The following is an 11,619-nucleotide window of genomic DNA, read 5'->3' as shown; positions in this document are numbered from 1 at the left end:
TCTCACCCTTCAACTTCATCGAAACATAGGCATGCAAACACAACTGCTTTAACGGGAACTAATCTCGCCATTACTAACAATGACTCACTGACAATGCGACTTCATCGCGATTCCCTTTAGAAACCATCGTGGAAAATTCCTGGAGAATTCATCACGATGAGCCAATTGACTTGTGTTTATCCTCACCAACGTAAACCAGTAAAACGGGCGGTGTTTCGCTTCATTAAATTCGTTAAAAGAAATACGTAAGATATGATTTTAAAATTTCAACAACAAACATTCATTATGTCAGCCATAATCTGTCCACTATTGAACACAGCCCTCCTCTTTATAGGAGGGTTTTATTTTTATTTTATTTATTAGACGCACATAACAGAAGTTTACAAATACAAACTTAAATTATAACATGCAAGTACATTAATGTATTGATCAGGTAAACTTGTCACAACATGTGCACACAGCGTGATCCAATAATAAATGCGACTGCAACAAAGCCATTCGGTTGCAACTATTAGTGAAAAAAATTAAACATAAAAAGAAACATAAACATAAAGAAAGTTAAAAAAAATATAAGAAATTTCTAAATTATTTTATACAATTGTCTGCGATAATTTTTATAACTGAATCCAAGTATGTCAAGGTCATTTCGATCATTTTGCCGGTAATTGCCACGCTTGGCAGGCAGGTTGGCAAGCGTAGTTAGTCTTTAGTAATGTTTTAAAGAGGACGCTGCTACCTATCCTTCCACCTTTAAGTTCCCTTAGTCGCCTCTTACGACACCCACGGGAAAAGAAAGAGTGGCCTAGAAGCCGGGACCACATCGCATCATACGTTACGGACATTAGCGTATTTAAAATTATTTTCCTAGACGACTGGTACTTCTAGAAAGGTGTATTATGTACTCGCAGGCATATCGTTATGGCATTAAGCTCGCCATTTGTACAAAGTTTTATTGTGCAATAAAGAATAAATAATAACAACAATTAAAGCGGCTCGCTCCCGGGAAAGATGCAGAAAGCGGTACTCTTAGATACTGCCCGCATTGTTTTCTCTCCTTACCGGTTTCTCTTCCTGGGGCACTCACATCCTGGGGTGGGCACAAGATATTTCTCAGATGACCATGGATATGTGGATGACATAATGTATAATTAGTAAATAATTTATAGATTTTTAAGGCTATTAATAAAAATTTTAAGAAAATTAATTTTCAAATTTAATTCACAGAAAATATACTGAAAAGCTGGAGTTGTATAGAAGAAGAAAAAAGGAAGAAAGAAAATGTATCTTACTCCATTTTTTTTTTATAAAAAAGAAATAAAGGATAAAACTCACCCATGGAAAATTAAATACCCACCCACATGGAAATTTAAAATTAATTAAAATAAAAATTACTAACTATTATTGAAGTAACGGAATATTATCTATATCTACCCAGTAAGCGTATTTTTAAAAGAAGACTTCAATTATTTGTTAAGTCAACAAAACTAGCTCTAGCTACAAATTGCTCAATAGTTACTATATCTCGTAATGCTTATCGTTGTTTTAATATATATCTATATATTTCGTATATATTAGTATATCTATATATATTTAAATAATATATTTATTATGTATAATTATTTCAGTATGTTATAATAATCATATCACATATTTTTCACCTTCTTCATACGGTGTTTGTACCTAATGGTTAGTTATTAAAGAGTTTCATATGGTATTAAGCTCTCCACTTGTACAAAGTTTTATTGTGCGATAAAGAATAAATACATACATACATACCTACGTACCTTGTTTTATTACCTAGCCTATTTTATAAACAATAAGCCAGACTGCCAGCCAATTGTTTCCAGGTGTGCTTTGGGGAAACTTGGCGCGAATCATCGCGATTCCTTTACCTTCCTTCAACAATTCATACTCGTGTGGGGGAAAGGGATTGTTAGCAATGGAGTTTGACAGCCCCATTGCTAAAAATATGCCCTATTAGGTCGACATCCACGTGGTTCCCCCTGGAAACCATCGTGAACAATTCAACAAGAATTGTTCACGATGGTTCGAATTCGTCACAATGGGCTAACTGACCTGCTTCATCCTCACCTATCATCCTTCACTGGTGTCCCGCCGGTGTATACCGATAGCGCAGACGGGGTTACCATACCATTATCATCCATTAAAAAAGTGCTCAATAGAGTAGACGGACCCGGTGAAGAAAAAGTTATAAATGTAAAAGTTTGAATATATATATATAATTTGCAATTTATATATATATATATAAATTGCATTAAAACATACAGTAACAACAATAAGATGATGTACTATAATAATGTAAAAATAATGTATAAATGGAGGGAACTAACGGCCCTATTGCTAATAATGGCGTGTCAGTCTACCCTCCACATGGTGTCACAGTCCCCATGAAAACTATCATTGTTAAATACTCCATATACTTCGTTTTGAAGTGTTTCGGTTTGAAGGGTGGGATATGGCGTGAATTTACTGGGTACAGAGGAATAACACCTGAGTCCTCAGGAATGGCAACGTATGGGGGGTATCATGGGCGAAACAGTATATTCTGTTATGTCCACGGTACTGCTTATGTCTATATGCGACGGTTACCACTTTCCATCAGGTGGGCCGTCCGTCAGCTTGTTTGCCATTATAAGTTGTATAAAAAAAAAATATTGCTCACTGGAACTCCACTGGCATATAACAATATCTATATGTAGACGAGTCTATCATTCCATCTCTAGACTGGATTTCTTCAAGGACGGCAACGTACACGTAACACTCCTAAAGTTGCAGGCGTCTGTAGACTACGGTGGCTGTTTACCATAAGACGAGCTGTATGCTTGTTTACCACCTCCGTGGTGTAAAAAAAAAGTGTAATTTTATTCAAATTCAAAATATTTATTCATTCTCCACAATACTGTCTACAATACTATTCACTTAAAAATACACAGTTTATGTATTGTGAAGACGGATGGCTGAATTAGGAAAACCTGTGCTACAGCCACCAGGCCACCAACTCCAGACAACTTGTAACAATGTTAGTAAATAACATTATAAAGTAAATAACAAAATAAACTATCTAACGTTAACTATACATAATTTTATAATTCTAAATATTCTAATAATAACAAAGTCCAAGAACGGGTGTGTGTGTGTGTGTGTGTGTGTGTATGCTAGAGAATGTGCATGTGTGTGCGTATTCATAAATAATATAGCCTTATTCTAATAATTGTTTTTTGCTTATGTTTTGAAGGTCTGTTTGCCATTTGGCAAAGGCCTCCTCCACTCTTGCCTATCCTGAGCCACTTTGTCCCACATTTTTCCAGCCACTTCCCTGATGTCATCATCCCATCTTATACAGGGTCTGCCTCTTTTCCGTGTGCGTATTCATACTTGACTGAAATTTTTATCATTTTATATCAAACTCTGATAATCATAATAACTAATAATAGATAATAAGTAGTAAATTTACTATCTGATATTTCGCGTTGTACTTCGGTTATTCCCCCATTTATATTAAAAAAATCATGTCACTTGCGAGTGTTAGTAACAAAAATTAATACAGTAGCACACTGTACATATACATGTTTCGTCCGTCGTCTGTCATCATCTTTCATCCGTCCACTGGTAAACATAGGTCTCGAAGAACTTACGGACGATGTACCCGATACCACCATAACAGTGCCGCTGGTAAATGGCCCCCATTTCTTTTTAGTATTTACCATTGAGGGGATTTTGCTAATAGTTGCCACGCTTGGTAGGCAGGTTGAAAACTGCAGTTAGGCTTTCAATGTTTTAAGAGAAACGCTGCTGCCCATCCCTCGACCATAAGTTTCCTTAATCACCTCTCACGACACCGACGAAAAAGGAGAGGTGGCCTTTTCTATGCCGGGACCACACCGCAGCTATTACTTATTAATTGCAATATTTAAAAAATGCTATAATTAATTCTTTAAAAAGTACCAGACAAATATGTAATTGCGATCTGATAGGATTTTCGGCAACAAAAAATAACGTCCACTTAAGGACAGAATAATCAAAAATAAAGAATCGCGCGTCAGAAATAAAACAATACCTTCTTACTGTTATTTATTTTAATAATTGCTAACAATTTCGTTTAAAATAAAATAAAATGTCCGTCTTACCACGGAATAAATAAACTTGTGATAGACAGGTGTTCTATACGTGTTTAAACGTCTTACTACAAAAGAATGTCTGACATCTATTTATGTCTAAACAAATGAAACTGTGTCGTATTAATTTTTTTTTTAATTTATATTTTTTTATAAATAATCTTGGCATATCATACAATTACAAATAAACATTATTGCACTAATTAAACAATATAAATTAGCTAACTCCAAAACCTCTGTTAATTCCTACTATTTCTTCCTTTAACTACTGTCTTCCTGTGTTCTCTTTTCATCTTCCTCTTTCAGCTTCTCTTGTTATGTGTGTGCTATTAAGCAATGGTATGTTTATGTATGTATTAATTTATATATATATATATATATATATATATATATATATATATATATATATATATATATATATATATATCTGTTTCTTCTCGGAGTTTCCCTCGTTTTTGACAATTTTTTTTTATCATATCTCTTCTTAAAGTCTCCACACAATTAAGTCAATTTAGACCGATTTAAAAATTTACTTTTTATTTCTAAAGTCTTTGAAACTGCAGCACATAAGCAAGTGTCCTCCTTTATCTTTGCAAATAATATCCTTACTCCCTTTCAATCCAGTTTTCGACTTGGGTATAGTACTACTCAAAGTAACTGAAGATATCCGTTCGGGCATAAAAGATAGATTGGTCACCATTCTTATTTTAATTGACTTTTTCAATGCTTTCAACATAGTTCACGATATCTTACTTGCGATCCTTAATCATCACAATTTCTCGCCTTCTGCCTTGGACTGGTTCACGTCTTACCTTCGTAAACAACGACAAGTTGTCCGTATAGTCTGCGAGCTGTCTGATTGAAAAGATCTCCCATCAGGTGTTCCGCAAGGTGACATCTTTTACCCTTTAATGTTTTCTATATTTATTAATCTTCTTTCCACGATAATTAGTCGCTCTTACCATGTATATGCAAGTGATATTAATAACTTGCCAAATTTTGTGACCTGTGACATTATTTACTGATGATAACACTATCACAATTGTATTGATATTAACCTTTATGAAGCTGACATTAATAAATCATTGATATTAGTAACTGAATGGCTTAACAATAATACTTGTTTAATTAACTTAAAGAAGACCAATGAAATGGATAACATTTCAATCAAAGATCTCAGTATTTTCCGGACATAAAGTGACATCATCGTCATCATACCAGCCTTTAACTGTCCGCTGGTGAACATAAGTAATGCCGTATGTTACTAGTGATTTAACTAGACGTAAGTAGCGTATGCTAGACTACAAAGTTTTCTATTTAGATTATCTACATGGTTTTTTCCTTGATATCTTTTGGCATGCTGTTGGCAATATATGTTAGAACTAAAGTTGTATCCCAACTATCTTGACGAGTGGCGGTCTTCCACCGTGCGTTTTTCAAGGCACTTTCTTCCACGCACAACCACTCTTTGGATTCAACTTCCAGCAGCAGTATTTCCGAACCGATACGACATCATAACCTTCAAGAAAAGAGCATATTCCTTTTTAAAAGGCCAGCAGCATACCTGCAATGCCGTTGGTGTTATGGGTTATCATGGGCGGCGGTAGTCACTTACTATCAGGTGAGCCGCACGCACGTTTGCCCACTGTGTTGTAAAATAAATAAATAAATAACGCTATTAAAATACCCAGTATATATCTACTGCACACATATGTTTCAATAAATAAATTTATGAGTAAAACAACATTACCTGAAACATTCCATCGCAGAGTAAAAATAATTCACTATACAGTTCCAAATCACGTCAATACAGTTGCCGTCATCACGCGATGAGAGATCGTTGTCAGTATACACAATTGGTTTATAACGATATTCTCTTAGATACAGTTTCCTTAAAATTGATGGTTACATTAACTATTGGTAACTGATTAGAAAGTACGTAGTACGATATACTAAGTATTGTATTGTATTGTAAAATCTTTATTGTACATAATTGATATATATATATATATATATATATATATATATATATATATATATATATATATATATATATATATTATTCTTACACCTCATAGATTTAGGATAGTACCTGCAATGCTGACAGACTTAGTAAAATTTTTTTATGCTACATAAAATGTCAAACAAGCTGACGGCCCACCTGATGGTAAGTGGTAACGTAGCCTATAGACATAAGCAGTACCATGAACATAACAGAGTATACTGTTTCGCCCATGATACCCCCATGCGTTGCCATTCCTGAGGACTCAGGTGTTAATCCTCTACCCTGTAAATTCACTGCCATATCTCACCCTTCAAACCGAAACACAGTCATGCAGACAACTGCTTCACGGTAGAAACACGATTGGGACAGAGGTGCTCAAGCAAACGACTTTTGTACAAAGTCTTCCTCTGGTAAACTATACCTTATGACATGCAATGACAGTAATAGAACGAGACACCGTTATAAGCAAAACACGCTAGTGCGAGCAAGATCGGAAATATTCTTTGCCTTACTCTGCACACGCTTTTAATTTGGATGAAACAACTTACTTACCAAGTCAAAGTATGTTTGCATTACTTGTTCAAATTAAATAGCTTTTAATATTATATATATTAATACGAAGCAAGCTGCTAGTTATAAGCAAGCTGAACTGGCAATGGGCTGATCACATAGCTCAAAGAACCGACAACCAAAAGAAAGAAAAGGGGAAGAAAGGTTCTTGATTGGCGATCTCGTACGGATAAATGCAATATAGGTCGATCCCCCCTCCCCCCATTAGATGGAATGACGACCTGAAATGCGTTGCAGGAAGTCAGTGGATGCCGGTGGTTCAGGACCGTTCTTTATGGCTGTCTATGGAGGAGGCTTATGTCCAGCAGTGAACGGATAATGGCTGAAATGATGATGATATTAATAGGAATAAAGAGATACGTTTTTATTTGCTAATTTGCTACTTCATTCTATTCATCATCATCGATATGATGATGATGAATCATGATGTCGTTAACTGTCCACTACTGAACATAAGCGTCCCCTACTGGCAGGTTTTGCCAGTAGTTGCCACTCTTGGCAAGTGGGTTGGCAACCGCAGTTTATGGGAAAACTGTGTCAGAAGTTCAGCAGTGGACAGTTAACGACGAAATACATCGAGAGGTATAAGCCAAAAATAACATATCACTTACTTCGTCAACGTGGATGTCGACACGGGCATCTGTTTATTGTACAAAGTTTGCTCTTCTTTCGAATCGTATACCTCATGTGTTCTGTCTATGGCAATTTTTCTCTTCACAATCGTTATAATTGACCTCAAATCTTCAGTGGACGCGCGATCATCTATTTCCTTGCATAGAGTTTGTATAAACCAAGAACCATTCTTATTATCCCTGGAAACCGAATGTTTTATTTCTGTTGAAAGAGAGATTAAAATAATAGAATGGAAATCCTTTAATTCTGTACTTATTTTAAACATAATTATAAACATATTACATAAAAAAGTGAGTAAAACTAATTCTTGATAATTTATGTTGGAATTAAATATCAATAAACGGTCTTAATTCCAATACAGCTTGTCTTCCGACATGGGCCTCCTCTAAAGAGTTCAATTCTACCTTGTTCTTTGTTTTGCGTTTTTTTTTATACAACTTAGAATGGCAAACAAGCTGACGGCCCACCTGATGGAAAGTGGTAACCGTCTCCTATCCTATAGACATGAGCAGTACCATGGACATAACAGAGTGTATTGTTTCGCTCATGATACCCCCTATGCGTTGCCATTCCTGAGGACTCAGGTGTTATTCCTCTGTACCCTGTAAATTCACGCCATATCTCACCCTTCAAACCGAAACACAGCCATGCAAACACAACTGCTTCACGGTAGAAACACGAATGGGACAGAGGTACCCAAGCAATCGGCTTTTGTACAAAGTCTCCCTCTGGTGCGTGTCCATATTGGACCGACTATTCTCTTAATATCATCCTCTCGCATCTCTTATTCTGTAATCTACCTCTGTTTCTTAAAAAAAAGACAGGTAATCTATTAGGTTACTTCTATACATAAACAAATTTAATAAATTTGAACAAATTTCTGTTTCAATGGAACTTAATGAAAAAATAAATAAACGAACAATTAATCCGACCATAGACAATCTGCTGGGCTAATTTCTGATGTATCCAAACTGAATAGCCGCTTGACAGGTAGGTGGTAGTCGCAAATAGACTTTGATGATGTTTTAAAAGGGACGCTGCCCTGGACCATTAAGTTCCTTAAGTCGCCTCTCACGACACCCAAGTGGTAGGAATTGGTGGCCTATTCTGTGCCGGGACAACATGGCAAACTTTACACATTATCCTATCCGTGTATCGAATTTTACTCAATTCCGTATAACCGTTTAAGCGTAATTGAATAAAAAACATACAAACATATAAATATTGAAATATCTTTAAGAGCTTTCGTATCTACAATATTAGTAAGAGTTTATTTATAAGCCAAATAAGATTTATTAGAAACGCAGTGTAGGATGACCCCCCACTAGATGGCGTGACGACCTCAAAGGCATTGCAGTCACTGGATGCAGGTGGATCAAGATCGTCCCTTATAGCAGTCTATAGAGGAGGCCTTTGTTTAGCAATGAACAAATAACGGCAAATATGTGTTTTTTTTTCTACCACAAAGGTGGCAAACAAGCATACGACCCGTCTAATGGTGAACGGTCACTGTAGCCTATAGACGCCTGCAACACTAGGAGTGTCACGTGTGCTTTTTCTAACCTGAAGAAACCTTAATATACACTTTTTGAAGAACCTCATATTGTAGTCTCTATGGTGATGGTGATGGTGATGATGATGAAAACTTATTACCTGTAAGCTGGACTTCCAATATAAGAACTATGTAATATCAACATATCTGGTTCCAATTGCAGAGTATAGTAACGATTGAATTTGGTAACATCTCTGCCAATATTGTGAACATCCGGCTGATGTACCCCGACACCTCTAATATCATCTTTACCTCTGCAAGCCTGAAACGATAGCACTTTATCCAGTGGCGTAGCTAGGTAACCAAAGGCCCTGGGCCAAAAAATAAACTAGGGCCCCCAACTAAACTATTTAAAACCGTTCCGTATTCGTCGTGTTCCGAATTCGACGTGCTTCAAATACAAATTGTAACTTATTTTAATGAACAATTTATGAAAATAAAAGACTATTTTTTTAAAGGTAATAAGTACTTACCTTTAAAAAAAATAGTCTCGTGACAGACACACAGACAGCGGAGGCACGTTAAAGGATCCCTTGGGTACATAATCATAATGTTTAAACCAATAACACTACTTTCTTGCCCGACTATACGTTTTATGGTGAGTCTGGCGTATCATGAAACTGGGTTACTACAAATCTGGCGTATTTCGAGTTCCGAACACGACGAATACAGAACAAATCTTTAAAATTTTATAAATATAAATTATAGATAGATACTCCTTATTGTTTCCTCCAAAAGATTACAATAGTAAATTTATTATAGATACAAACACCGTAACCCCCTGAAGAAGACTTCCAGATGAAGTTCGAAACGACAAAAACACAAGGAGTCCATTAATTTCCCGTATGTATATAGACACTTAAATAATTAATTTTATCATTTATATTGATTAAATCAGTTTTTTTTTATAATAATTTTAATACTGTTTAATGCAATTAAACTCTTTGCAACGTTCCATTTCATTTCGTTTCATTTAGTTTCATTTCGTCTTATTTCGTTTCTTATCGTTTCATTTCATTTCATCTCGTCAGTTTTACTTTTGTAAAAAACAATCTTAAAATATTTGTTGAACTACTATAATAAATACCTGAATAAATACAATCCGGGGCTTGTTAATCAAGGTGGTATTAGTGCTTACATTTAGATAATTAATAATTAGCTGTTCATGGTAACTGTCGTCTTTCGCCATCAGTCTTCCATCGTATTCCCCATGCGTAAGCACCGCCACCATAATACAACCGTGATTGGTGAAGTTTTTTTTTCGTGGATCCGTATCTGTTTGAAAAATATAAATTTTTTTTAATGGATGATAATGGAATGGTAACCCCACCTGCGCTATCGGTATACACCGGCGGGGCACCAGTGAAGGATGATAGATGAGGATGAAGTAGGTCAGTTAGCCCATCGTGACGAATTCAACGAGAATTGTTCACGATGGTTTCCAGGGGGAACCACGTGGAGGTCGACCTAATAGGGTATATTAATAGCAATGAGGACAAACTTATATTCGTACTTACAAACTGTTATTTGCTCGTAACTTCGCGTGCATCTTCGCGTGCCTTTCCATCCTCACCAATTATCCCTCACTGGTCCCCTGCTAGTGTAATGTATACCAAAGGCACTTAATAAAAGTACTTACAATCTTGCAATATTTTGCAAATTTCTCTCTCTGTTTTTTCTTCATAAAGTAACACGTCGAATCCTAATTTTTTAAATGTATTCGTCAAAGCTTCAACGTCTTTTTCTGTCCCTTTTCTTGGTTTATGATTAACACACTCTATATGATTGAAAATAAGAAGGTCTTTTTTTTTATAATTCTCCAATTGGTAAGTTGTGGCAATTTTTAATCCACCCATATTGGTAATCTTATTGCTTCCATCACTTTTTATTTTTATCCCTTCATTTTCTCCATTACTAAATAATTCATCTTCGCCTCTTAATAATTCTGTCTCTTCCGGATAATTGTAAACGGCAGCCTCGTAAGATGTTGTTCCTCTGTCATCCAACTCTATATCTTCACGAGATACACATAAAGTTTCATTTGTTTTGTTATAATTATACTTTATTCTCGGAATTTTTTTCATTGTCAAATATAGCACTTATAATGGGTACGTGTGATTGCAACGATTACAGAAATGTACTGTCTTTTATCTGACAGTATTATGCGTTACCCGTATCTTATCAATTAGATTATGACAAAAAAGCAATAGAAATGTTTTTGCGTTGGATTCAGGGGCGTTGCAACGGTGATTTACAGTAGCATCAAGGAATATTTTCCCCAGACTTTTTTTTATATATCACGAAGGTCGCAAACATGCATACAGACTTTGTACAAAGGTCGTTTGCTTGGACACCTCTGTCCCATTCGTGTTTCTACCGTGAAACAGTTGTGTTTGCATGGCTGTGTTTCGGTTTGAAGGGTGGGATATGGCAGTGAATTTACAGGATACGGAGACGTAACATCTCAGTCCTCAGGAATGGCAACGCATGGGGGGTATCAGGGGCGTAACAGTATACTCTGTTATGTTCATGGTACTGCTCATGTCTATAGGCGACGGTTACCACTTTCCATCAGGTGGACCGCCAGTTTGTTTGCAATTTTAAGTTGCATAAAAAAATCAGTTACTTTTTTGGATTTCTTTAATATTATAAAACTCTTCATTGTTTAACAATTCATATGATATTTTTATATTAGACATTTTTAACGTATTTGAAATTTTATT

General features: G+C 35.7%; 1 protein-coding gene across 8 annotated transcripts; it reads right to left on the bottom strand.

Annotated features, from left to right (window-relative positions):
• Nucleotides 1-2,433: 2,433 nt before the first annotated feature.
• LOC113511177 (caspase-1-like) lies at nt 2,434-11,147 on the bottom strand. 8 transcript variants are annotated; one of them, XM_031912172.2, is made up of 6 exons: nt 10,536-11,055; nt 9,984-10,171; nt 8,998-9,158; nt 7,323-7,523; nt 5,887-6,027; nt 2,434-3,400 (listed from the first exon to the last, which is right to left on the bottom strand). In XM_031912172.2, exons 1-6 carry the CDS (start codon nt 10,978-10,980, stop codon nt 3,391-3,393), a joined length of 1,146 nt encoding a protein of 381 aa, XP_031768032.2. In that variant the 5' UTR covers nt 10,981-11,055; the 3' UTR covers nt 2,434-3,390. The 8 variants fall into 8 exon arrangements, with proteins under 8 accessions (XP_031768032.2, XP_052759110.1, XP_052759109.1 ...); XM_052903149.1 differs by lacking the exon at nt 2,434-3,400 and adding an exon at nt 4,080-5,700 and having other exon boundaries at nt 10,035-10,171; nt 10,536-11,147; XM_052903147.1 differs by lacking the exon at nt 2,434-3,400 and adding an exon at nt 4,080-5,700 and having other exon boundaries at nt 10,536-11,056.
• Between the last annotated feature and the right edge of the window lie 472 nt (nt 11,148-11,619).

This window comes from Galleria mellonella, unplaced genomic scaffold (genome assembly GCF_026898425.1).
Source record: "Galleria mellonella isolate WM207_F2 unplaced genomic scaffold, CSIRO_AGI_GalMel_v1 utg133, whole genome shotgun sequence".
Taxonomy (NCBI): domain Eukaryota; kingdom Metazoa; phylum Arthropoda; class Insecta; order Lepidoptera; family Pyralidae; genus Galleria; species Galleria mellonella.
This window is presented reverse-complemented; position numbering and strand designations above follow the sequence as displayed.

Bases quoted from the DNA above. Each gene is read 5' to 3' on its own strand.
- LOC113511177 (XM_052903147.1), bottom strand. From the start codon at position 10,980: ATGAAAAAAATTCCGAGAATAAAGTATAATTATAACAAAACAAATGAA. The intron at 7,524-8,997 runs GTAATAAGTTTT...TTCGGTTTCCAG, and splicing joins ATTGGAAGTCCAGCTTACAG to GGATAATAAGAATGGTTCTT. The intron at 6,028-7,322 runs GTAAGTGATATG...ATCAATTTTAAG, and splicing joins TCGACATCCACGTTGACGAA to GAAACTGTATCTAAGAGAAT.